Source organism: Trachemys scripta, chromosome 2 (assembly GCF_013100865.1).
Source record: "Trachemys scripta elegans isolate TJP31775 chromosome 2, CAS_Tse_1.0, whole genome shotgun sequence".
In the NCBI taxonomy this organism is placed as follows: domain Eukaryota; kingdom Metazoa; phylum Chordata; order Testudines; family Emydidae; genus Trachemys; species Trachemys scripta.
Genome location: NC_048299.1, coordinates 180,100,053 through 180,126,856, shown reverse-complemented (window position 1 = coordinate 180,126,856; position 26,804 = coordinate 180,100,053). Strand labels below are relative to the sequence as shown.

The following is a 26,804-nucleotide window of genomic DNA, read 5'->3' as shown; positions in this document are numbered from 1 at the left end:
TGGGAATGGATCACTTGATGATTACCTGTTCTGTTCATTCTCTCTGGGACACCTGACATTGGCCACTGTTGGAAGACAGGATACTGGGCTAGATCAGGGATTGGCAACCTTTGGCACGCAGCCCGTCAGGGAAATCCACTGGCAGGCTGGGACGGTTTGTTTACCTGCAGCCTCCGCAGGTTCGGCCGATCGCAGCTCCCACTGGCCGCGGTTCGCCGTTCCAGGCCAATGGGGGCTGCGGGAAGCGGCAGCCAGCACATCCCTCGGCCCACGCCACTTCCCGCAGCCCCCATTGGCCTGGAACGGCGAACCGCGGCCAGTGGGAGCTGCGATCGGCCGAACCTGTGGAGGCTGCAGTTAAAAAAACTGTCCCGGCCCACCAGCGGATTTCCCTGACCGGATGAGTGCCAAAGGTTGCCGATCCCTGGGCTAGATGGACCTTTGGTCTCACCCAGTATGGGCGTTCTTATTGGCTCACCAAGAATTCATGCTATTATTGGATATGGTATTGCTTGAGACACAAAAAAATCCTTAACCCAGGGTTGTTTGTGTAAAAGATCGCATTGCCACTCTGACCTGCCTTATGGCACATGGAGACCTCATTCACTTCTCTGAAAGCACATGCAAAATATTAGTTAGATTGGACATAATATGATGAAGTTCAAACAGAAAACAATAATGAAAAAGGAAAGCTGATAAGACACAACAAAAGCACTGCTTACTCTTTTCTATTTGTGACCTAGGTAAACTTAGCTTGGAAAGACACAGACCATTTAGTAGTACACCTGTGCAAACAGCATCACATGATCACAAGGCTCACCTGCTTCATCTTTGCTCCAAACAAATCTTCTCCACTTAGCCCAAACATTTTGTAATGCTATTCAGACCATCTGCAAATCCATACTCCTTAATTACAGATCCGTAGCTCTCATTAAAGATGAAAGTATATCATGTTTTAATTGACTCAAATCCTTCCTTTGCCTATTTATTTTGATTATTTAAGTGCCCACCATTTTACACAATTCCATATCAAACTGAAACCTTACTACACCATCAGTGAATTTAGTAGATTGCCTGTACAAATAAAATTTAAAAATTACACTCTGGCCACCATGCTATTACATATTAATCCATCTCTTCTGAAAATGTGGTGTGAAACTGATAGCAAGAATTTTTATATATCATGCCAAAACATTTGGTAGAAGATAGCTTTTTGAGAAGACAGACAGTGGAAAAGAGTAGGCAATGGTGTTCCAATATATTTATGCAAGAAAACAGTATGTGGATTATCTACTACCACAGAGATGCAGAGTAAAAGTTTTTAAGGAATAGTTTGAACATTCACAGCACGCTCAATTTTTGTGGCTAATTTCTTAATTTGCACTGCACATATGAAAATTCCTGTAGAAAAAGTCATCAGCAAAGCAATTCTTTCCACAGAAAGGAGTGCAGGGTGTGGGATTTTGTGTACACAAATGATGCAACGTTTTATTTATACTTTACTGTTTTGTGTTTAGGTGAAGATGGGCGACTGGCATATGAACAGCTGGATAAATTTCCTCGGGAATTTGTTAAAGTTGGAGGCCGTCGGGGGACTGAAGTTGCCACAGCTTTTTAGACTCAAGATAATCTGCCTAACAGTTAACAGTCATTATGACTGTTTACATTAATTGGAACGGTGCTGTAATTTAACTGCTTTAAAAACAAACAACCTTTTGAAGAATGCTAAAGAATGTCCTGAAAGTTAACAACTTATAGACTTTTTAAGGGAAAAAAAAAAAGTGTAAATTCCAGTTATTGAGTTCCTATTGGCTTTTCTTCCTAGCTTATGATGGAACAGTTGTATGTTGAAGACAATGCTTTTTCAAGTGCTTCAGAGTAAATAATGTAGTTGCAGTAAATCATTCTCAGCAAACTTCTAAAAGATTTTAGAATTCAGCATCTTAATATTTTTACACAATTTTGCACTCGTTTTATTGAAGTTGTTGTTGTGTACGCATGAAATGTGATGCTGCATCTAAAAAGGAAAAGTAGGGAGCAAACCAAGTGGAGCTACAAAGCAGTTTTCTCTCCACACTGCGCTAAGTGTTGGATACCTTGCAAGGTTCCTAGCAGCATTATAGCAGCATGGACCGAAACTCAGCTACCCACATCTATTTTACCGATGAAACATAGATCAAGTTTCTTCCAATCAAGTTTTGCCTCCAGAAACAACAGGCTGTAAACCCCAGGAGATGTTATTTCACTGACTCATTTTAAATGCCTCTGCGCTGGTCTTTTATTTCCTCCCTCTCACCCTCCAGTAATGAACCATGATTAATCCAGGGATTTGCTTGTGCTATCAAGCAATTACGTAGGTTTTACAGAAATAAATGGAAGGTTACATGTGCTCATTGTTCAAAAAGAAAAAGTGAATATAATACAATTGCATGAATCCCTGAAGCCATTTTTGTTTCCTAGGTTACAGGAAGGAGTGGGCTACATGCACTCTGGCTAGTGCATAGCAGCTTGTTATAGAGTAATTTCAGTATCAAGAATTAAAGCAAACTAAAGAGGACCTTGGAGCTTTAAAGACAGGGTGCAAATAAAAGCGTTTCCTCCCCCTCCAACTCCGAGTATGAAAGACTGAGTGATTCAAACTATTGATTGTAGCCCTTAAGTTACACTCACCTCTTCTGTTAACTTAACAGAAGAGCATTGTTGTACTATAGTACATCTGACATGAAATACTATTTAAATGTTAATTCAAACATCCAGCTTCTGATAGACTATACAGAAAACGATCACTAATAGTTGACTTCAAAAAGAAGCCTTGTGCGCCAAATACATTGGCAGACAGTTTTTCTGACTGTGAATGTTACCAACAATGTACATACAGCTGTATATTTATAAATATATATATATATTATAAATAAATATATATATATATATTCTTCCTTTAATTAAAGATACATTTGTACAGTCTAAAATATTTACTTGTTTACTGAAGGAAATAGGCTCTTTTTACAGAAGGTTAAATAATCATGTCATGGTTTTTATATCGCAGCTGATTCTCCCATCATGTTCTTTTGTTCTGACATCTGCTTATTTTTTGCCTTCTAGCTTTGTGGCATTTGTACTCATATTTCCTATCACGTTTAAGTTATAATAAAGAATATTTTTAATCACTAAATACATTGGTCCAAACTATAAAATGTGTGTGCTCAACCTTCTCCATTGTGAGGACTAAATAACCTTAATACACATATCTCAGGTTTTTGTCTACACTGGAAATTGGCCCCCAGCACCAGTCATCAGTGGCCGCTAATCACTGTAGCTGTCCCAGGGCACAGCCCATCCGTTGTGGACAAGGAACGCCTCAGTTCTCAATGGTGCAACTCCCTTCAGGCTGGCACTGGGGCAAATCCCCAAAATAGTTAATTAAGGTCTTAGTTTGCTACTTGTGGCAGCTCTCTTTGTGCAGTAGGATGGCTCCCAGGAAACAATCTGCAAGTAGAGATTCACTGTTGTACTGATGTACTATCATGAAGGTATTTCATAAGAACATCTGGGGAAGGGGTTACTAGTTCTAACAGGTCTTGTCTCCACTACAAAATTAATACACAACTTTGAAAAGTCTAGTTAAATAACAACGCTATCTATTATTTTGCAATTAGCATAGCCAAGGGGAAGTCCTGTTCAGCTTCATGTCAGCGAATCATGGTTAAACCTTGGTGCAACACTACCTAAGTGCTCTGGTTTTCACTACATCCAGGAGTCCTTGGAAACATGTGAATGGGGCTGGGCCCCTGTATTCTGTTAATTTAGAGTTTTACACAGTACTGCAGCTTCTCATGGAATTCAGTGGCAAAAATTGCAATGCTAGCTTGGTTTTTTTCTTCTTTTGCCTTTTCATGGGTGACTAGATTTGTAGCCCTAAATTTCTGCTGGCCAGGAGATGCTATAGTGACAGATTGTTTTAGTTATTAAAACAAAAAACACATACAAAAAAGGCAGAAAAAACAAAGGGAAGAAAAATCAGCATGGAAAGGTGGAGGGGTATGATTAGCTGAAGTCAAGGAAATATGGAGCCAATGATCTAATGCAGGGGTCAGCAACCCTCAGAAGTGTTGTGCCGAGTCTTCATTTATTCACTCTGATTTAAGGTTTTGCGTGCCAGTAATACATTTTAATGTTTTTAGAAGGTCTCTTTCTATAAGTCTATAATATATAACTAAACTATTGTTGTATGTAAAGTAAATAAAGTTTTTAAAATGTTTAAGAAGCTTCATTTAAAATTATATTAAAATGCAGAGGCCCCTGGACCGGTGGCCAGGACCCGGGCAGTGTGAGTGCCACTGAAAATCAGCTCGCATGCCGCCTTTGGCATGCGTGCCATAGGTTGCTCTAATGCTAGTCTCCAGTACCCATCATCTACACAAGGCATTTCAAGCCAGATTTATTTAAGGTGTAGAGCTTTTTCACAACACTAGATCCAGGGTGGGGGGAGTAATCATTATGTGATTGGTATTATCTGAATTTCTGCAAAGCAAAATGAGAAATTATTTTAATCGTGTTTTAAATAAAAACATTATTTTGGAAATATAATAGGCTTGTGTCTGGTTTCTGTTGTTCCTTCCCTCCCTACTCTAAAATAAGTGTACAGCCCCTGGTTATAGCATGCTGCACACATTGTTTTAAACCAGTGGTTCTCAAATTATTATACTGGTGACCCCTTTCACATAGCAAGCCTCTGAGTGCGATCCCCCCCCTTATAAATTAAAACCACTTGTTTATATATTTAACACCATTATAAATGCTGGAGGCAAAGTGGGGTTTGGGGTGGAGGCTGACAGCTCGCTCCCCCCCCCCCCCATAATAACCTCACGACCCTCTGAGGGGTCCCAACTCCCAGTTTGAGAACCCCTGTTTTAAACCAACTGAATACATTTACATTCAGACATCTGAAGATGATAATGTGTTACAATGAAATGGGGGCATTAGGGCATAGAACATTCATTTGCTAAAATAAATCCTCTGATGTCATCAGATTCTGTGTGACAACAAAGAGCTGCTTCCATTTTTCATTCTGTTTATTAACTTTATTCTAAAGTGTTGCTTAGTTACTAACCTGAATGATTTTCTTCAAAATCAGAATACTGTTGCTTTCCAGCTGTTTCCTATTTAATTTCAGAGCACACAGATTTCTACACACACTGAAGAAAGTCATTAAGGACAACTTCTTGAGGAGTCACTGAAAGTATGTTTAAGAAGCTCCAAGCTTGTTATGAAACTTACATCAAAACCTTTTTCTCTTCTGTGAAGGAAGAGCCCTACAATCCAACTGGCACCATGTTTCATAAGCAAAAAATTGTTAGATATGGCACCAATTTGAGGAACACACAACTACCCCTGGAACAGAGAGCTGAAGCTGCAAAAAATATTGGACTGCTAGCGTACACAGGTAACAAGGCAAACTGGCTTGTTGAAATATTTCTTCTGCTTTCTTGTTTGCTATTTCAGAATAATTTAAACCTGCAGTTTCATATATATGTTAAAATAAGGCTAGTGTTTTTCATGTAGCTTGTTGAAAAACTAGGCAAATATCTAGATGAATTGACATACCCCCTGGAAGATCTCTGCATACCCCAGGGATACGCATACCCCTGGTCGAGAACCACTGCACTACAGTTTAAAACTGTATGAACTGTAAGGATAAATAGTAATAATACAGTGAGCTTGTTTAAGAGAAGAAGGGGTTCTCTGAGCCTGCCAGACAGCAAGCCTACTACAATTGTCAGAAATATTCATAATCAGTTGCCATCAATGTTCAAAACTGTGATACGTTAAATAAAGTCATAGTACCACTGTGGGTAGAGGAGACCTTCCTCCTTCTAAATGTTAGAAAAAGTACAGAGAAAAGTTACTGGTATGTTGTGATCCAAGTACACACTGCTGGCAGATATTCTATTACTGGGGAGTGTAAAGTCAGCCAAAAACTCAAAAAGAAAGTGGTTCAGTAGATGTGAAAGTCAGGTTTTTGGCCATCTAGAATCTGGAATAGGAAGGCCAGTCATGGAATGAGAGATCTAATGAACATGATGTCTCCATCACACAATTTTTTCCACAGAAAATTTACGTGTAACTCACTCATCATGTGTTCTGCAATCTGGCCAAGTTTTCTAGAAAATAGCTCAGCCAAGTTCAGAAGCCAGACTGGCAGCAGTCAGTGGATTTATGCAACAGTGCCCAAGAACCCACGTAAATCACCATCACTTGTAACATCTGCATTTTAAAATGCTCACTTAATTAAATATTTTTGCCACTAAAAAAGGCCTATCAGCCCAAAACTAATGCAGAGATGCTTTTACTCTGTTCTAGCCCACGAAAGCTTATGCCCAAATAAATCTGTTAGTCTTTAAGGTGCCACAAGTACTCCTCGTTGTTTTTGCTGATACAGACTAACACAGCTACCACTCTGATACCTGTCATTTGCAAGAAAGACAACCAGTGATTCTTGTTCTGAAGTTATTTCCAGTCTATTCCATCTGCTGCCACTGACAGTTTCATTGCATTAAATGGCAAATCCTGATGCCACTGCACAGCCCAATCAACCAGACTGGGCACTGGAGAGACCTGATGAGTTTGTGGGAGAAGATGTTCTCTGAAGCTGAGCTGCAGCTCTTTGATGGGAATGACTGGCGGACCAGTAACATTACTGAGCCTGCTCTCAACTCTTCCCTCAACCTGCCAGTGTTGCTGGATTACTTGGCTAATCCATGTAGCTGTGCACAACTGGTTTGAGATCCCCGAATTCTGTCCCACTATTGCCACTCTTCAATGATACCACATTGGTTTTGCAGCATGCAGTGAATTCTGCATGCTGCATTGACCGAGCGGGAATGGTGGGGAAGGGGAAGGAGGCGAGAGAAGAGGGGGCAGTGACAGATTTACCCTTATATAATTAGATTGCATTTTAGTAGTCAATGATGCCACAAGGTGCCTTCTAAGCGTTTATTCCTTGGACAAAGACCCCCAAAAGTTTTTTTAGGACATGAAATCTTTTTTTTTTAATTGCAATGTGCTATCATTCTGATAAAAAGGAAAAATAATGTGTGATAAATATGCCCTCTAGCAGGAAATAAAGATGATAAATATCAGAATCAGATTAAAGAACAACAGACTATAAGCAGCTCAAAGGCTCAGCAGATTTTCAAATTGCTAGCCCCCAATTTCAAATGCAGTTCTGAAAAAACACAAACTACTCCTGGGGGAATTCTGCGCCACTGTGCATGTCCAGAATTCATGTCCCCTGCAGATTTCTTTGCTTCCCCACAGAAAAAAATGACTTTCTGACAGGGAAGCAAAGGGAAGTTGCAAGAGCAGTCACGCACCACTCCCTAGCAATGCAGGTACATTGTTTCAGGCAGCTAGAAGAGAGGTAAATCACCCTGGGGCTGAGGACATCCCAGCCAGTGGCACCTACCTTGAGCCGGGATCAGCTGCTAGTCCCGGCTGGCCTGGAGGCAGGAGAAGATGGGACTTCCTCTGCCCCTGTAAGGAGTGGCTGGGGCTGTGTCAGACCTACCCCCAGCAACCTCCCCCAGCTACAGGAAGCTCAGCATCCACCCCTGCTTCCTGCCCCCATCACTCCTCAGCTGTGGGGGGGAGGGATCATTGTACGGGGAGCTGCTTCCCCATCCACCTAACCCCTGTGCATCCAGACCTCTCATACCCAGACACCCCTGCCAACCCTCACCCCATACATCCAGAACCCCCCTAGCACTGCATACCTGAACCCCACCCCACTGAACCTCAACCCCTACACCCAGATCACTCCCCGCACTGAGTTCCTTGCACTCAAACCTCCAGTAATGAGCCCCCTTCCCACATCACCTTGAGTCACCACAGCCAGGCCCTCACGACACTGACCCCAATGAGCCTCTGTGCATCCAGATCTTCCCCACTGAGCTACCTGCACCTAGACTGTCCCACACAGAAGCCTCTCATCCCCACACCTTTATCCCTCCACACTGAGCCCGTCCATACTTGGACCTTCCTTGGTTGAGCCTGCCTGCCCCACACCTGGTGTGCCTGGCACAGAGCCCCAGGGTGTGGGCAAGTTCAGGCCTTATGCTTGTCTGGTGCAGCCTCACCACTGAGTGTGTCCCGGGGATGAGGGGGCTGCAGGGTTATCTCCCACTTTCATGCAGCCAGTGGCCTGTGCTCCACACTGCCATGCTGGAGCCTCTTTATTTATTCATTGACTAATAAAACTTGCAGAATTTGAAAATATTGTGTGCAGAATTTTTAATTTTTTGGTGCAGAATGTCCTCAGGAGTAACACACATGCAGAAATACCACTTAAGAACAGTAAATAATGCAATGTGTATCCTCTTTGCTGATGAACATATTTATACATGTGCAATCTAGAAAATAAACACATTAGACCAACATGCCTCGGGTAGGCAACTAAGTGCCAAATACCAAGGGATTTCAGTAGCCCTTCCAAGAAGCCATTATAGTATAATAAAAGCCCTTCATTTTCAGTTTTTACTGATTTTTAAGGAAAGTTTCCCAGGTTTTACAAAAGCTATTATTTGTTTTTTTACCAATTTTTGCTCAAGTTTTGGATCACTTACATACATGAAAATACTGATTATGTTAAGAAAATCCAATACATTAAATAGATGTTAATAATAAATTAATCTAAATGAAAATGTGAAGCTGGCTGCTAAGTAAGGCAATATAATGGAAGATACACACNACTTTGACCCTGCACTGCAATGTGTCCCGGTCATGGCCCTTTTCTATCATGTATCTAGAAATCTGTCCGTAGGTATCATAATTCTGACAGCTGGAGCGCAGCTGTGACTGCACTGCCTCCTCTCCCCAAATGCCAATGAGGTCCAGCAGCTTGGTCTTGTCCAAGTGGAGGGAATCACCTGGTGCATGGAGCAGGCCTGGCCACCTGGAATGATGCACTGAGACCACTGTGCAGATCACCGAGCAAACAGGAAGGGGACTTTCAAATTTGCAAAGGAATGTATGGGGTGGGGCTGCCGCTTGGTCACCTGAGGGCAGGGCAGTAGAGTTCAAACCGATGGCCAGAGAGGTGAGAACAGGCATTATGGGACACCTCCTGGAGACCAATTGCAGTGCTAGTCACCATTGTATCTATGCTGGCAGCGCAGTGCTGTAGCTCTGGCGCAGAAAGCTGTAGGCTCTTGTCGGGGTGCTTTTTTTAGAGCGCTGATTGTGTGCAGTTTCTGCGCACTAAGTGGTATGGCAGTGTGTACACCTCGGGAGTTACAGCGCTCAAAGCTGTTTTATTGCACACAAACTTGCCAGTGTAGACGGGACTCAGCCTCATGGCTATCCTTCACCTATATAGTAGTTTCCTTAGTGGCGCACAATGGATTGGGTATGTTCCAACACAAGGGAACTAATTTAAAGGTTCTGTGGTAGCCTTAGCTCAGAATTTCCAATGTACATGCAAATGATTAACTAGCCAATGACCTACTAGAGATAAAGATAGCTTCTTCAATTGCAGGTGGGCCAAATGCTGGAATGCATGCAGCAGAATACATCCAGGACCTAATTGATATCTTGCACATGCCAGATACTTCAGCAAATGTGAGGATCCTGGTGCTCCAAGGGCTGTGCGGTATTTGCTATATAAATTACAGTAACCAAAACAAGGTAAAAGATCTAAATCTTGCTGAAGTTCTTCTTGTTTGTCTCATTGAAGATGAAAATTCATCCCCAGCTAGCAACCATATTACCATGGTTAAGTTCTGGGTTTGTTACCTTCTGACTGTCCTTTGTTGCAACAATATCCCTTACATCAGAATATTCCAAGAATTGGGAGGTCAACTGCTGGAAACCAAGCTGAAAATCCTGTCTAGCATGGAATGGTCTGGCTGGCCAGATAATTATGCAGAAGTACTATTTTCCTTTTTGGGGTTTTACAAAGGTCAACTTACTTCTGGTATTTAAAATGAAATAACCCTCTCAAGGATTGTTATAATCTGTGAACTATTTACATGGCATAATAAAGAAAATGAAGACAAATTAAATAATGTCACTCTTCCTCTTCCCCATCCCCCAAGAACTAGTTTGGAATTAAAAAAATTAACAGGACCTAGCTCAGCTCCTATGCTCACCCATTATTCACCCTCTCCCCTCACTCGAAAGTCAGGACTACATTACAGAACAGGTAATCTGCCCTCAGGTTCATTTTCCCCAGCCAATGCCTTACTAAAAACCTTTCTTCTCCTTTCCCTTCCTGACACACCCTGCATAGTCACTTCAAAGGATTCCAGACTAATACTCTCTTGAATACTCGGCTGGAGCAGGGGTTAGTGTGACCTTGGTGCACCAAAGCCCCAACAGGATGTGATATATCTGAAGTCGCTCGTCAGCATATTGATTCAGCAGAACTTTGGGAAGTGCACATTGCTTTTTTCTAAAAGGCCTGCTCCTATTGACATTACAATAAACGGGTAGTATCAGACTCTAAAGGAATACTAAGGCTAGGTCTACACTATCCGCCTGAATCGGTGGGTAGAAATCAACCTCTCGGGGATCGATTTGGGACGCGACAATCGATCCCCCGAATCGATGCTCTTACTCCACCAGTGGAGGTGCGAGTAAGCGCCATCGACGGGAAGCCGCAGAGGTCGATTTTGCCACCGTCCTTACAGCGGGGTAAGTCGGCTGCGATACATCGAATTCAGCTACCCCCCCCCCCCCCCCCCCCCCCCCCGTAGTGAAGACCTGCCCTATGATACATCAATATTAACCCACACACATACACCCTATTCTCCCCTACACTGGCTCAGGAACCTTTCAGGAAGCTAGCCTCCCTCTACTACCCACTCCTTGGTGCATGCCTTTACAATAAAATAGGATATTTGAAGAAAGAGCAAAGTCTTGAAAACATGAAACATGAGATTGATTTACAAAATGTGCGCAGCATGGCAGCTGCTTTACAAACATGTATAAAGACAGTCCCTGTCCTGAAGAGTTTACCATCATAAGACTGAATGCTCCAAACAATTACAGATACAAATAGTCCCAATGAACAGAGCCAGGACTGTGAATCTTTTTAAATCACATGGAGATATCAGAGAGCCTCTCTGTCCCAATCAAAAACCTGTTGCCAGGCTCTCTTACAGACCTTCTAGGTCAATGCCTGCCCTATAAACTGAAGAGCATTTTCTGGGAAAGGTCCCCCTCACTGCTGTACATGCTGGGTACAGCTCATAAAGCAGGAAGTGCTTTGGGAACCTCTCCCATGAACCTTTTCAAAACAACTGCATCTGTTTTGATACAGTCCTTTGAAAGTATATACGGTAACTCTTCACTAAATGTTGTAGTTATGGTTCCTGAAAAATGCTACTTTAAGTGAAATGATGTTAAGCAAATCCAATTTCCCCATAAGAATTAATGTAAATAGTGGGGCTTAGGTTCCAGGGAAATTTTTTTAACCAGACAAAAGGCATTATATACATACCGTACAAGTTTTAAATAATTTTAAATAAACAATAGTGTACTAACCAATGATGACTGTGAAGCCTACTTGAGGCAGAGGCACAGTGGGGTTGGGGCACAGGGGCTTGCCCAGCTCTGCCCACCCGGTGCTCCTGCCAGGAGGTCGAGGGCTTGCCTGCTCCCTGGCTGGAATGCCAAGCAGACAGAGTGGGGTAAGCCCCTGCGCCCCAACTGGAACATCAGACAAGCAGAATGGGGCAAGCCCCCATGCCCCAGCCCCACTCAGCAGCAGAGCTGGGCAGGAAGAGCATGGCAAGCCCCTGAGCGGAATGCCAGGCAGCTATAAGGTTGTATAGCTCGCCCTGGACCGCCTAACGGAACATTGCATGAGTATGTTCTCTAATAGATCTCTCTGTATGTGTGTATATATATATCTCCTCATTATATGTTCCATTCTATATGCATCCGAAGAAGTGGGCTGTAGTCCACGAAAGCTTATGCTCTAATAAATTTGTTAGTCTCTAAGGTGCCACAAGTACTCCTGTTCTTTTTGCGGATACAGACTAACACGGCTGTTACTCTGAATCTAATAAATCAGCAACCTAGAATGAAACAATGTTAACTGGGACGACTAAGTGATGAGTTACTGTATTAAATTTCGACTCAGAGCTTCCAGATGTGCACATCTAGCCTTAAACTTGTTTAGAACAGTAGCTCATTTGAGCAACTATGGCCACCCCTTCTCCCAACACAGACACACTTACGCATTGATCACTGATGAACAGTGAAACTTTAAGGTGGTGTGGTTGAGGGTTTTTTTTTTTTGGTTTGTTTTTTTTAATACTTTGCTCATCTAGATCCCAAAGTGTTTTATCAAAGGGGAGAAGGAGCATTTGAAAGGCCTTAAGGCTGTAAGATATGGCTATATCAGATACCATTTCCTTGATTCCAGTGCTACTGGCTTTCTATGCTCACACACTAGTAGCCTTTTAAGGATCTACTGCTTGATGTTTGAGAACAGTAGGTGAATAAGCCATTGCTATGATAGGAGCAAGAATGTGATATTCACTCCCTCTACATGTCAATTGCAATCCATCATTTCTCACCTTTAAAGGCAGCAATATTTGCTTCTTCTCCTGTCTCACTGTTCGGCTGGCCTGCTCTGATCTCTTACTTTTCTCTTCCCCTCCTTTTCCTGAGGATCACTGTCTTTTAAAATTACAAAGACGATTTGAATTGTTTTCAAATACTGTATTTCATGTTGTATTTGACACGAAACATTTGTCCAAAAAATACCACAAACTGTAAATGCAAACTAAATGTATTCATTTATGATTGAGATGTTTAACTTGTTGAAAACTTGCTTGTGACAGGCCGCATACATCTGAGAAAATACAAGCCAGTTTCTACCCTCCTTATAACACACTTTTATATAAAGAAAATACATAAGGTGTATGGCAGGTACATTCAGGGACTCTACAAAAGTGGGTATTTTTACATCTAACATGTAAGAGCTGTACACTGTTTTGTTACATTATTTCATTTTTTTTTTGAGAAAATTCAAATGGTAAATTATGACTAAATATTTTTTTAACATTAACTTATTTGATTTCAGAAACAGAACTCACATTTTCAGAACATCACAAATTATGTAAGTAGGAGGTACAGTAAAGCAAATTTTCATCAGATTTGATGAGGAAAACTGCTTCTCATTGTGCAAACATTTGAAGCTTAATCTGGCAAACACCTGATTAACTTTACTATGACTCCCATTGAGATCTTCAGATAAGTGCTTTAAATGTATGCACTATTAAACACTTCAGAGTCATAAATATTACATAACTCACTGTTCCTTCACAATGCAGAGATTAAGGTAATCAATCAATTGTTGATCATATAGGTCACTATTAAGTATTGCTATTGAGCAATGGTTTCTACCTTCCATTTTAAGTGAGACTGATAGCTGCATTAAACCCCTCCCATGGAGTATTTTCTGTTTCAAGAGCTAGATAACTGTCAGTTCTGTAGAAAATATGTTTTTAGTTGATTAAAGCAGTGGTTCTCAACCTATTTACCACTGTGGGCCACATATGCAGTTGTGTTAAGTGGGCTGCAGCCAACACACACACACACACACAGTAACTCCTCACTTAAAAGTCATCCTGCTTAACATTATGTTGCTGATCATTAGAGAACATGCTCATTTAAAGTTGCACAACGCTCCCTTATAATGTTGTTTGGCAACCACCTGCTTTGTCCACTGCTTGCAGGAAGAGCAGCTGTCATAAACATACAGCTAAGGGTTGCATAAAAATCCTTCCTTGCCCTGTAAAGGGTTAAGAAGCTCAGATAACCTGGTTGGCACCTGACCAAAAGGACCAATGAGGGGACAGGATACTTTCAAATCTGTAGGGGAAGGTTTGTGTTTTAGTGTTCCTTTGTTCTCTCCCCATCAGTGAGAAGCCAGGGCAGGGGAAATACATCTCTAAGCCATATCTGAGATAAGCACCTAATATTACAGAAATAGTAACAGCAAGGAAATATGTTAGATTATCTTTTGTTTCAGCTTGTGAATTTTCCCTGTGCTAAAAGGGAGGTTTATCCCTGTTTTTGTAACTTTAAAGTTTAGCTAGAGGGGAAATCCTGTGGTTGGAATCTTTGTTACCTTGTAAAGTTATCTTCCATCCTGATTTTACACAGGTGATTCTTTTAGGGATTTTTTTTTAAATAAACTTCTTTTAAGAACATGATTAGGACACTGAAAAACAGAGACCCAGGGGGTTTGATCTGTGCTCACTTTGTAACCAATTGGTTAGGCTATTATTCTCAAGCCTCCCCAGGAAAGGGGGTGTAGGGATTGGGGGGATATTTTGGTGGAGGTAGGGCTCCAAGTGGCCCTCCCTAAATGTTTGTTTAAATCACTTGGTGGTGACAGCGATACTAAGGGCAAGGAAAGAATTTGTGCCTTGGGGAAGTTTTTAACCTAAGCTGGTAGAAATAAGCTTAGGGGGTCTTTCATGTGGGTGCCCACATCTGTACCCTAGAGTTCAGAGTGGAGAGGGAACCCTGACAGCAGCTCATTGGACCTAGCTGGTGGGGGCTTGGAACCAAGGTGGACTGGCTACCCTCCCCACCCCCATCAGCTCCCCAGTCCCCTGTGCAGCAGCCGCCCAGCCAGCTATCAATTGCCAGGCAGTTTAGCTGTCCATGTGCTGCTCCGGCCCTCTGCCTTGGAGCTGCTCCTGGGAGCCTCCTACTTGCTGTGCAATGGGGTGCTAATGTCAGGGTGTCATCCTCCTGCTTCCCACTCCTACCCTCCCTCCCCACCCCCACATCTCCACAGATCAGGGGGAAACATGACAGGGAGCTTGCTGGCAGCAGCTGCTGTCTCACCTTGCTGATCTACTTAAAAAGGCAATGCTCTTAGAGTAGGGTCAGTGTAATTAAGGGGCAATGCACATCTCACACACCCCACACCCTGCGTCTGTCTCCCCTCCCTCCATTTGTGCTACCTTGTAGAGTGTTAGGCTACCTTAACCCTTGTATTAACCCTTGAGAGCTCAGCTGAGTGCTGGATCATTTAACAGTAAGGCATTCCCTGAGAAATATCCCACCCTCTTATTTCACCACCTCAATCAAGCTTCACAATCATTGCTGTGTACAGTATTAAATTGTTTAATACTTACTGTATATACACACCTCTACCCTGATACAACACGAATTTGGATATAACCCAGTAAAGCAGCACTCCAGGGGGGCAGGGCTGCATGCTCCAGCAGATCAAAGCAAGTTTGATATGACACGGTTTCACCTATAAGATGGTAAGATTTTTTTTGGCTCCCGAGGACAGCATTATATTGGGGTAGAGGTGTATAAAATATAGTCTTGTCTGGCAAAAAATTTCCTGGGACACCCCCCCCCCCAACATTAATTCTTACAGGGAAATTAGATTCACTTGAAGTGGCATTTTTCAGGAACATAACTACAATGTTAAGCAAGGAGTTACTGTAAACACAAAACCAACCATCTGTATGGCCCTGAGGATGTTACAGGAGCCATAGCTGTGTGCTGATTGGGCCGCAGGTTGAGAACCACTGCACAAGTTTTTATTTTTAGGTAAAATGCAAATCTTATTTTAAAAATTCACCATCACTTATACCTACCACTTAGTTGTCAGGTTTAGTTTATTAGATGTGGGCAATTTGCAAATATTCTAGCAAAAGTCAATTACATTTCAGAGTGGTCCCTTGTTAGTAGAATTTACACACTTTTATTCTGGTTAAGCATTTATATTGCAGTAGTATCCACGACTACTAATGGGTTGGGCTCTACTACACTAAGGGATGTACAAACAAGTTAGTGCCCGGGGTAGGGACTAATGAGGTTTGACTCAGACATAATACAATTATGATTTTTTTGCTTTCAGCACTGACTGCAGCCATTTCCCCCTCCCCCTCTTTTAGAAAGGCCAATATATCCCTCCCCCCACCCCACCCCACGTTTTGAAAAACCCACTAGGTAAATAGTTATGTTTTCCTCTTCCTGGAGAGGAAGAGTGAACACTATGAACTACTTTTAACACTGGAGAGAAGTGTGTACACAAGCTGTACCTGGATTCAAGGAGTATCTACTAGGATAAGATGCAGGAAGTGATTACAGGTGTCTGGTATCAACACTAGTTCCCATAGGATATTTATCCTATCTTCCTTTCTCCACAGAAATCTGTGTATTTCCTCTTCATGCAGCTTAGTCTTTGCCAGAAACTGCAGGGGACAATGAAGTTAACTAATCCATCCATACAAGATACTCCCCAAATAGCTATTTTGTTGGGAGTTCACTACATACCGGAACTGCAACTGTAGCCTATACAACTCGCATCACGAAAGACAGCGGGAAAATCCTATGTGAGTGTAGCTTGATGCTGCCAAGCCCTTCTACAGACAGAACAGAACCACCATAACTAGATCCTATATCTTAATAGCCCAGCTGTAGATTTTACAATTCACCCATAAAGGCTTGCCTAGAGAATGGTTAACCTTTAATTCTAGTTTGAGACAAAAGAAGTTCTAAAACCAGTTATACAGTACTTAAGTTTGTATTACACTGAGCAGTTCCATGAGGCATTAACTAAGAATCACTTTATCAAGTGCTTATGCTGTATGTTCATGTTTGCTCAGTGACTGCCAGACTTCTATATCTCCCAGAGTATGAAACCTTAATCTGTCCCCCATGCACCATGTTTTAAGAGGCAGAGTGTTTTGGTAGAGTTTAGTTTATTTATCAAGTACACATTCTCATGTCAAAGCAACAGATACTATTTACACAAGTTAGAAATACATAGTATTTCCATTTTATAGAAGTGACCAAATTCAGTCTGTAATACCTTGTTTAGGTAGTATACAGCTATTTCCATTGCTACATATTACCAGTTAAAACCCATTGTGAACTTTTAAAGCTTCCACAAGACTTGTAACTTATCTGAGGTAAACTTTGGCAGTATATTCTTCCAACAGTCATTTAGCAATTAAGATAGGAAGCCATGTGCACACTGGCCACTCAAGTTTGCCAAGCCGTTTTCACAGACTTCTAGCTTTCTCTGCAGATGAATCTGTGGCAGTCTCCCTAGAATCACATGAGACCTGTGACGGCAACTCTTCAGAATCACAATCTACATCACCCTCAGAATCACCCTCTTCATCCTCCTGCTCAAATTCCTCCAAGTCTAGATTTTTCAGTGACTCAAGGCCATCAGGTGCCTGCCCAGTTAGTCTCTAAAAGATACAGAAGAGAACTCTTAAGGATGTGTTAAGTTGTGTTTCTATAAGGATGCACTTTTATTTCCATAGAAAATATTGATACTAAGTTTAGAGTGCAGAGTCTAAATGGATTCCATTTTACTGATCAGTCATGTATTAGCTAAGCCATGAAGTGATAAGGTTATGCGTTTGAGTGACAAAAACCCTGCCTACTAAAAAGCAGAAGCTCTCACCCCAAAAATGCAGTCTACAATTGCAAGTTGCATCTGGCTTGTTGATATTAAGGTCTTCCAGATTTTCCAGGCAGCGGAGGCAAAGTATTAACCAAGAGATGAACTTTTTGATAAGGTACTGTTTGGGATTAAGTTTATTACTATACCACATTAATATTGTTTCCTTAGTTCCACACAATATATTGCAGTGACAAAAGTTTATGATGTCAGCTTTACAAATAGTTTAACAAGCTGCCAACCAGAAGCAAAAAGCTCAGTACTGACCTGTTGGTTCTTGGTCCTAGAGGAGCAGATTGCACAGTTTTGAAGATTTAAGTAACCCAGAACAATTTGTCTAAATTATTTCTCTTTATCAGACATTATAACAGCCAGCTTTAGAGCATTCAAGAGTCAGCTAACATCTGAAGTTGGGCCCCATTTAGACAAACTTAAGTATTGCATTATGAATAACAGCAACCTTCACTATTCACATCAGTTCAGACCAAAGCTTTTCCTTTATCCCTCTTACAGTAATCCTGGGGGTGGTCTTAATCTTCTAGGACAATAAATGTGGAAGGAATAAATTTATGTACAAGTAATGTTATAACAAGAGTTTAATTATCCAACTGGAGAAGCACCACTGTGCATATACTTCAGTCTCAGGGCTTGTCTATACACAAATTAGACTAGTTAAAAATCAGTGCAAAACCCTGTGCAAGCACCTATCTTGATTTAAACTTGGCTTATCAGTTTAGCTTGTGCCTGTAAGCTTACAAGTACAGACTATACAGATATACAAATGTCTACATTGGGTCTCCACTGGTAGGACCTCTTTAATTATGTCAATGCAAACATTTAGATCAGGCCTTTGAAAGAATTCATCAAGATTCCTAGGCTGAAGTCCTCAATCTTACTCAGCACAAATACCTTTAGGGGTACTACCAACTTCAGAATCCCCCTAGAGTCACTACATAACTCATCTGTTACCCAATTTCATATTGGAAGCACTCCAGCCAAGAGTCTGAAGATGCTTCAATCACCCACAGTTTACCTTCCAAGAGCCACAGCACCTGGCTGAACAATTACTGTTACAATCTGGCCCTGTCCTTCTGGTCAGGGAGTGTGTTGAAAGTGGACCCAATCCTGGGCCCTGGTATGCTTCAAATCCTCTCTAGATCTGGGGGTTGACCCACAGATTCTAGCTAAGGCACACTGGCACAGACCTTGTCAGAGCCCCTTCTTGGGTTGTGGGTCTGGGGAGTCCCACTACCTTAGTCCATAAAACCAGTGCCTCAAGCCTTCTGAGCCCCTGTTGCTTGAACAGGCTCCCCTAGAGTTCTACCTTGTTGTAAGTAATTCTGGCTCCTGGTTTAATCCCTTTGGTGACAAAGTGGCAGAAGGCAAGGAACAAGATTTTCCGAAGAATGTAACCAGTCACTATCATTTAGAAAAAAGCCCCAGAGAACTCTGAAAGGCAAGTAGTCCTGAGACACCCCCAGGCGTATCTTATCATTGTGTGTGAGAGGTCTTGTCTGCCTTTTAAGCAGAGTCCCTTCCTGCCTTCTCTTCAGCCCATTCTGCCTACATGTGGTGGTGGATACCACCCTTCAATGTAGTGTCTTACTCCAGGTATGTGTCCAGGCTGAGAAACTTCATCTCCTTCCTTACAATCAGAAGGGTCATTGTTCTATGGATTGGACAAGCTGATTAGGGAAATCAGCTTTGTCTTGATTGCTTACATTGTGATTGCTTCCAAGTCACTCACTCACCTAGATGTCCAGCACTTGCAGCATAGTAAACTGACCTTATGATCAGATACTTTCTCTATACAGAATACAAAAATGTACTCTAAACAGAAGTCATGTTTTGATACCTTTGATGTAAGTGACAGTGGAATGTTTAACACTATGGATTGAAAACCAGTCATGTGAGTTTACCTCAATCATGTTTGTCATGTACTGCACATGTTCTGCAAGTAATACCAGCTCATCATTTTCTTCTTTTAGACGGGCAATTTCACCATCTTTCTGTTCAATCTCTTCGTGCAGCTAGAAAAAAAAAGATGAAGTTTTATCTAGGACTAGCCAAGAGAAAAAGTGAAAAGGTATTTAATCTGATGAACTACCTTTTCATTTTCCTGAAGCACTTCATACAGTGCCTTCCTCCTTTCTTCAGCCACTTCCTTCCAATACCGAGAGGGAGGATTTTCTGTAGGAAGAGTTTAAAATGAAAAACTCATGTATCTTATGTAAATAAGCCTGAAATTCAAGATGATTAAAATATAGAGTAAATTTAAATATAAGAGTTCCATATGTTTTGAGTATTTGTCATTTCAATATTTTCTACAACCCATTCTGACCTGCTAAAAACCACTGAAGTGGTTAACAAATGAGCTTAGTAACTTGAGACATTTGATTTGGCATCTGGGTCAAATTCAGGGTTATACCAATATGCTTGACATAACATTTTCTGAAGCTGCTTCAATAAGTGTCACAACATGCACTGCAGAATGGTCCCAACTGCAAGACATATTGAACCTAGCCACTTCTGCAATGAGTAGCAGCAGAATAGGCTCGCTAGAAGTAGCAAAGGCTGACCACTTCCAAGACACCAATCACATAGCTTGAACCCAGATATTCTCTCACCTATTTTAGAACAATATTTATAAAAACTGGGTCAGGCTACCTGCTTAATTTGGTTGGCAAGTGGTAATATGGCCTGAATTGTGACAGCATGCTAAACTAAAGTACAATTCCCAAAGTTGAAATGCTCTTGAGCCTCACATACTGCTGGGCCAAGTCACCTTAAGTGACAGTGTAAAAGTTTTAAACTTTGCATAGATCTGTGTAAATGATGCTTAAGAGAATGTGATCATTAAAATGATTAAGTGTTGCTACCCAATGTTGGCAAGGGCCAATTTAATAATTCTAAGCCCATTATACCTCTACCCTGATATAACTGTCCTCAGGAGCCAAAAAAATCTTACTGCATTATAGGTGAAACTGCATTATATTGAATTTGCTTCGATCTGCTGGAGCGTGCAACCCCACCTCTCCGGAGCACTGCTTTACTGCGTTATATCCAAATTCGTGTTATATCAGGTCGTGTTATATCGGGGTAGAGGTGTACTTGCTTGTAGTAGCATACCAAAATTAAGTAGTAGTATTGAGATATACACATGAAGTTTCCAGCAATGGCATATTGTTTGAAGTATATATATATTTTGAAGTATAAATATTTATATTCTTAAAATAAGAAAACATACTTTTTACCATGAGATCAACAGCTTGAGTGACTTTTAGATTTTCATTTTTCTGTTCTGGGTCCACAACCTCAGCTTTGCAGGTCTTTGCAATTAGCTGATCACTCCAAAGTTTCCTTTTGATTGAACATTTAGCAGGCTGTAATACAATAAGTTTGGTTTTCTGAGATGCTATTTCTCCTTGACATTTTACATGTCTTCATACGCTTGCAAACTCATCTAAACTATACTAACTGCAACAGATTGAGTTTCTCCTTAACTTAATATATGGAGATATCTCAGAACTGGATGGGACCCCAAAGTGTCATTGAGTCCAGCCCCCTGCCTTCACTAGCAGGACCAATTTTGCCCCAGATCCCTAAGTGGCCCCCTCAAGAATTGAGCTCACAACCCTGGGTTTAGCAGGCCAATGCTCAAACCACTGAGCTATCCCTCCCTCAAACTTCTGTACCTATAAGCAATAGGTAATCTGTATTTCAAGTGTGGCACAACTTCTTGCCAACAAAAAAAACTTAACTCACAAAACATTTTCGCAGCCCTCGAACAGCTTTCTTGCACTAGCAGTATAAGTTTGAGGTCCAAGAATTTCTTCTCAAGTGCTTTCAAAGTATTTGAAATATTTATGCTAGATTTACTATTCAAAGCCAAATGATGTACCTTAAACTGTATAGTAATTACTTGTTATAGTTAATGGATATCATATGCAATTTATGACCTGATTATAGTCCTTTAGCCCTTCTACATTAAACATGATAGCATTTAATTACTGTTACAGATTGTGTTGTAGAGCAGTGGTTCTCAAACTTTTCTACTGGTGACCCCTTTCACATAGCAAGCCTCTAAGTGAGACCTCCCCTTAAATATATAAAAACATGTTTTTAATTTTTAACACTATTATAAATGGTAGAGGCAAAGAGGTGTTTGGGGTGGAGGCTGACAGCTCACGAGCCCCCATGTAATAGCCTCGTGACCCCTTGAGGGGTCCCAACCCCCAGTTTGAGAACCCCTGTTGTAGAGTTATTACACCTTAATACTTACTTCATTTACCCTGCCAACAAGGCAACCTGCTGCTGAAGGCTGAATCATTTTAAGAGTCCGTCTTGGGGCTGAGTTTGCATTGTCTGTGAAGTACTTCTTGAAAAGAGAAAGTTTTAATACAAATCAGCTAAACTCCTGGATGGAGTAGGGTAATTTATGAAATTTCTCATGCCACATTAAGGTAATGGATTAAACTTTCAATCCACTTGTCTTTCCTACAGACAGGATTAACAAGCTTTGTTTTAATTTAGTTGAGGGTTTATTACACTACAATTACAATATAGTTTGTATTTATAGCAAAGCTGGATCTTAACTGTTTTATAAAATGCTGAAGACCTGCATAAGCCTTATCTTGGTTAAGACACTGTCTCATTTACACTACAAAGTGGAACTATTTTAAACAGGTCAGGTAGCAGCTGTGTTCTAACTGGATTCCCAATTCAGCTATTATAGTGCAAGTGTTCTGTTTAAACCCGCAAATTATACTGGCCATTCACCACAGATGAATGCTTCTGTTCTTTGACAACTGTTTTGAGGTATTAGGGCGATATTTTTGGGGGGTCAAGGTGATTTCACCAGTTTAAACTGGAAAACATACACAGATAATTATGTAAGGTTCATTTTTTACTATCTATATGTAAATGGTTCTTAAAGGGCTGTATGCATTTAACAGAAGTTCTGCTTCAACCATTCATCAAGATGTGTCTAGAATTTCCTTGCTTGGGGCATAACACACTGATCCAGGAAGGCTATTGTTTTGTGGAACAGGATATTTATCACCTTTCCTTGTCCTATGTCAATACCTATTTCCTGCATTAAAGCTTTTTAAACCATTAGTTACACTGCCACCATGGGACAGTAAACAATGGTAGACAATCAAACAGGGATAGCAAGAACACAATACCATACAAGCGTGAGAAAGTTACTAATTCACACTGTACTTCACATGACAAGAGTTCACCTTTCCCACGGTAAAATTTCTGCCACCAATTATCTTGGTGTTGAACTAGAGGACAAATGCCAACTACTGTGGGAACCAGCATTACAGATACTATTTGCAGCTACTGAAGACTATGATTGGTCAATGTTCCTCTGGCAAAATGCAGTTTTTAATACTATGCCAGGTGCTTAAGTTAACCCATTGTTCTCCATATTTGAGATAACCAGTGAAGCATCCACAAAAGTGAGTCAGCCAGACACTCTAAAATAAGATCATGGCAATATGCTCGCTAAGATGATCCCAAGAATAAATGTTTAGTCATGGACATGTCTGATCATTTTCACTAAAACTGACTTTAAGGGTACAGGATTAGTCTTCACACTCTAACACTGAGCAATTTTAAAGTTCCTGTAAGTTTCTTTGGGAAGGACAGGGATGACAAGAATACAGATCTTGCACTATGCAGAATGAGGAACATAGGATTAAGAGCCACTCAACATTATAATACCCACATTACTTCTAGGTGACTTTTACCCCCATGTCTTCCCCCAGACTGACATCCAGGACTTCACCCAGCACACCAAATAAAGTCAAGACTGCTACAGGCTCTTAAGGAAGTCTTATACTTGTTCTGAACTGTCCAGAATTTGGATACTCCCTGGATTACACTAATATTGTATTAGGTATATCACTGATCTACTCTTATATTAAGAGTAAAAAAAATCTCTAAATAAAACTGTTTTAGATTTGGATTTAAGACTGACTACATACTGGGCAAATTTGAAAAAAGGATTAAAACAATGTTAGTGGTAGTAGGGTTCTAACAGCACAGCATATTACATTCCCTACTAAAGCCAAGGACGATGTGAAGACAGCCCTTTCATCTGGGCTGGACATTGACCTTGGAAGGTCATCTGAAATCCCCACTCGGTTTACAGAGGTCACAAAAATAACCCAGCAACTTATCTTAGGCACCGCATTTTGAGTTTTACATGCTCTAGAGTTTCCAATGTGGGGAATTTTTTGAAGATTAGTATTATGGCTGTTCTACTCACAAGTCAGACATTAATAACTTGGTCTGCATTTAACAATTTTATATGCAGAGCATATTTGAATTAGCTACGGTATACATCCAAAAATACTACCTGAAGACTAAAGCAATGGTCAAGTGCCCAACTTTATGTGTTCAGTCTTGTTCTAATGATTTTTTCCCCCAGCATGAAAATAAGAGCATTACTTCAGAAAACTGCAAAACAGATTTCTTTTAAAATAAGGATCTTAGTTTAGAGGGATCAAACCTAACTTAAAATGAGTTAATTTCATAATATAAGTAGTCTCATATGGAACGGATTCTAAAGCCCCCTATTTCTTGTGGTTTATTTTCTTTGCTGTTTAAGACCCATGCCAATAGGGGAAGCCAGCTACAGGGCTGGGAAATGCAGACTTGAAAGAGTTCTCTAATCATCAGTTATACTATTTCATGTATTATTACATGATAACCTGTAAAACTAGTATAATTAGTATCAGAGGGGTAGCCGTGTTAGTCTGAATCTGTAAAAAGCAACAGAGGGTCCTGTGGCACCTTTGAGACTAACAGAAGTACTGGGAGCATAAGCGTTCGTGGGTAAGAACCTCACTTCTTCAGATGCAAGACNACTGCAAAACAGATTTCTTTTAAAATAAGGATCTTAGTTTAGAGGGATCAAACCTAACTTAAAATGAGTTAATTTCATAATATAAGTAGTCTCATATGGAACGGATTCTAAAGCCCCCTATTTCTTGTGGTTTATTTTCTTTGCTGTTTAAGACCCATGCCAATAGGGGAAGCCAGCTACAGGGCTGGGAAATGCAGACTTGAAAGAGTTCTCTAATCATCAGTTATACTATTTCATGTATTATTACATGATAACCTGTAAAACTAGTATAATTAGTATCAGAGGGGTAGCCGTGTTAGTCTGAATCTGTAAAAAGCAACAGAGGGTCCTGTGGCACCTTTGAGACTAACAGAAGTACTGGGAGCATAAGCGTTCGTGGGTAAGAACCTCACTTCTTCAGAAGTCTTGCATCTGAAGAAGTGAGGTTCTTACCCACGAACGCTTATGCTCCCAGTACTTCTGTTAGTCTCAAAGGTGCCACAGGACCCTCTGTTGCTTAGTATAATTAGCTTTATATTGACTGGGTGGTATAGGGAATTGGCAACGAGATACAAAGCCAGCAGGTCACCAACTCAAGTGTGATCCAGGTTAGTAGCATTTGAAATGTGCTATATACAAACTTGTGCCTGGAATGAAGCGCATATACTTAAAAGATCATTGAAGCACTGGGAGAAAACTCAGTGCAGTCCAAGCTGTTTGTAATCCTTTATCCCCAGGGTGGCATATTTTCAATGTCTTTGTGAACTATGTATCTGCTCTACAAAAAAAGTGGAAGGACTGAGTCACCAGAGCATCTAACATCTTTCATGATAAGAAAGTCACATGATCTCTTTTTAGTTAGCATTATAAAATGGTGTGGATATAAGGAACTGAGCTACATCTGGAGTGATTACAGATGACCACGCAAAGTCTGTGATTACAATCTGATCTATTTGTTTTTACCTTCATATAACACTTTAAAGACTTGAGTAATGCTAAGTCAGGTTACAAACCTTTATAGTTCCTGAGCCTTTTCCTGCATCCAATTTCTGCTTCATACTGAAATTCATCTGACTACAGAGCTGTGTTTTATACCAATGGAGACAAAGACACAGAAAAGCAAATGTATTAGTCACAGCAGAAAACACAAGTTCAGTTTGCCCCGTGGCACGCCCGTCTGTCAGAACAAGCCAGCCACGGGCTCCCACCTTCCCCAGCTCAGCTTCACGAGCCCGCCGCAGCCATCAGCCTCTTGTAATGGGCAAAACGGTACGTGCGCTGGCACGTTTGAGCAGCCTGCTGCCCCCCTTCCGCCCGTTCACACCACGGAGGGGCTCCTCGGGGCAGGCGCATGGACCCTACCCCCCAACCCCGCGTGCGAGGGGGGGCCGTGGGGGCTGTTGTGCGGGGACGGCAGCCCCCAAGCGCTCCGAGCCCGGAGGACCCGCCCGCTGCTCATCTCCAAAACCGGGCCGCGGGCTCCAGACAAGAGCCCTTGGACATGCGGCGCCCCCGCCGAGGCTCCGCAAGCCGCCAGGCGCAAGCAGCGGAAAGCCCCGCAGGTCACCCCCCGCCTCCGCCGGACCGCGACCCACCTGCCGTCCCCCCCGTGGCAGGGTTATCTCCCCGGCCAGGCCGCCGAGAACCGGGGCTGACGTGCCCCCTTGGCCTCTTGCCGCGGCCTCAGCCTCTGCACCCCAGCGCGCCCCAACCCCAACCACCAGGCCAGCCCCGCCGCAGGGCGCGAGCCCGCGCCAACCGCCAACCCCGCGAGACCGCCCGCAAAACGCCGAACTCCCTCCCCGCACCTGTCGGGAGAAACCCGCCAAAACCCGAACACTCAGCCAGTCCCGCAGCAGAGCGCGAGCCGCTCCACCCCCAACCGCGCGAGACCGCCCGGAAGACGCTGAGCCTCCCCCCGCCCTCGCGTTCCTCTCCCCCCACCGCGGAACCCTGCGCCGCCACCGCCCAGCAGGGGGCCCAGCGCCCCCAGACTCACCCGACTCCTCACCCTGCAGCCGTCCTGCCGCGCGCGCGCTACGAGGAAGCACACCAGAGCGGTCAGTAGCTCTGCGCGCGGGCCTATAAATAGCCACCGACTCCGGTCACGTGCCCTCTCGTGACCGGCTTTCCTCCCGTGAAGCCCCGCGCGGCGCAGGGGGTGGGGTTAGTGAAACCGTACGTCCTCCCGTCGCCTCCCCAGCCCCCAATCGTATCCTGTTCCTCCTATCCCGGCCCAGCAGGCCCTGCGCGTCAGTGCTACGCCCTGCCCCGCCCGCGGGAGGAGAAGGAGGGGGCGGGGCGCTGTTGGGGGGCGGGGCAGTGGTCGGGAGAAGGGGGACAGGAGGGGGGAGTGTTGCCAACTCTCTACTACCCTGTTTCCCCGAAAATAAGACATCCTCCGAAAATAAGGCCTACTTACAGTTTTGCCTCTCGTTGTAATATAAGGCATCCCCCCGATAATAAGACCTCCCCGATAATAAGGCA

The 26,804-nt window shown here is 42.3% G+C and overlaps 3 protein-coding genes across 12 annotated transcripts in view; 2 read left to right on the top strand and 1 right to left on the bottom strand.

Annotated features, from left to right (window-relative positions):
- Positions 1-3,172, top strand: part of RIPOR2 (RHO family interacting cell polarization regulator 2) — a 177,746-nt gene extending 174,574 nt beyond the window's left edge. For all 5 annotated transcript variants that reach the window (XM_034762450.1, XM_034762448.1, XM_034762445.1 and 2 more), the window contains exon 22: positions 1,518-3,172. In XM_034762450.1, the coding sequence (XP_034618341.1) occupies positions 1,518-1,618 (101 nt within the window). In that variant the 3' untranslated portion in view covers positions 1,619-3,172. The remainder of the gene's footprint in view (positions 1-1,517) is intronic.
- Positions 3,173-3,514: 342 nt separating this feature from the next.
- On the top strand, positions 3,515-10,042 carry ARMH2 (armadillo like helical domain containing 2). Its single transcript, XM_034759565.1, has 3 exons — positions 3,515-3,530; positions 5,228-5,443; positions 9,533-10,042. Exons 1-3 carry the CDS (start codon positions 3,515-3,517, stop codon positions 9,976-9,978), a joined length of 678 nt encoding a protein of 225 aa, XP_034615456.1. The 3' UTR covers positions 9,979-10,042.
- Positions 10,043-16,731: 6,689 nt separating this feature from the next.
- On the bottom strand, positions 16,732-26,464 carry GMNN (geminin DNA replication inhibitor). Of its 6 annotated transcripts, none has more exons than XM_034762441.1 (7): positions 26,317-26,464; positions 25,331-25,399; positions 21,744-21,836; positions 20,709-20,844; positions 19,569-19,651; positions 19,381-19,491; positions 16,732-17,246 (listed from the first exon to the last, which is right to left on the bottom strand). In XM_034762441.1, the coding sequence occupies exons 2-7, from the start codon at positions 25,385-25,387 to the stop codon at positions 17,052-17,054; spliced, it is 675 nt and encodes a 224-aa protein (XP_034618332.1). In that variant the 5' UTR covers positions 25,388-25,399; positions 26,317-26,464; the 3' UTR covers positions 16,732-17,051. The 6 variants fall into 6 exon arrangements, with proteins under 6 accessions (XP_034618332.1, XP_034618329.1, XP_034618333.1 ...); XM_034762438.1 differs by having other exon boundaries at positions 21,744-21,839; positions 26,317-26,463; XM_034762442.1 differs by having other exon boundaries at positions 26,329-26,454.
- Positions 26,465-26,804: the final 340 nt, after the last annotated feature.

Excerpts from the sequence above, each read along its gene's own strand:
- ARMH2 (XM_034759565.1), top strand. Across the intron at positions 5,444-9,532 it reads TGGACTGCTAGCGTACACAG|GTGGGCCAAATGCTGGAATG; the intron begins GTAACAAGGCAA and ends CTTCAATTGCAG.
- GMNN (XM_034762438.1), bottom strand. The coding sequence starts at position 25,387 with ATGAATTTCAGTATGAAGCAGAAATTGGATGCAGGAAAAGGCTCAGGA. Across the intron at positions 20,845-21,743 it reads TTGTTGGCAGGGTAAATGAA|CCTGCTAAATGTTCAATCAA; the intron begins GTAAGTATTAAG and ends ATTGTATTACAG. Across the intron at positions 19,492-19,568 it reads TGCTTCAGGAAAATGAAAAG|CTGCACGAAGAGATTGAACA; the intron begins GTAGTTCATCAG and ends TTTTTTTTCTAG.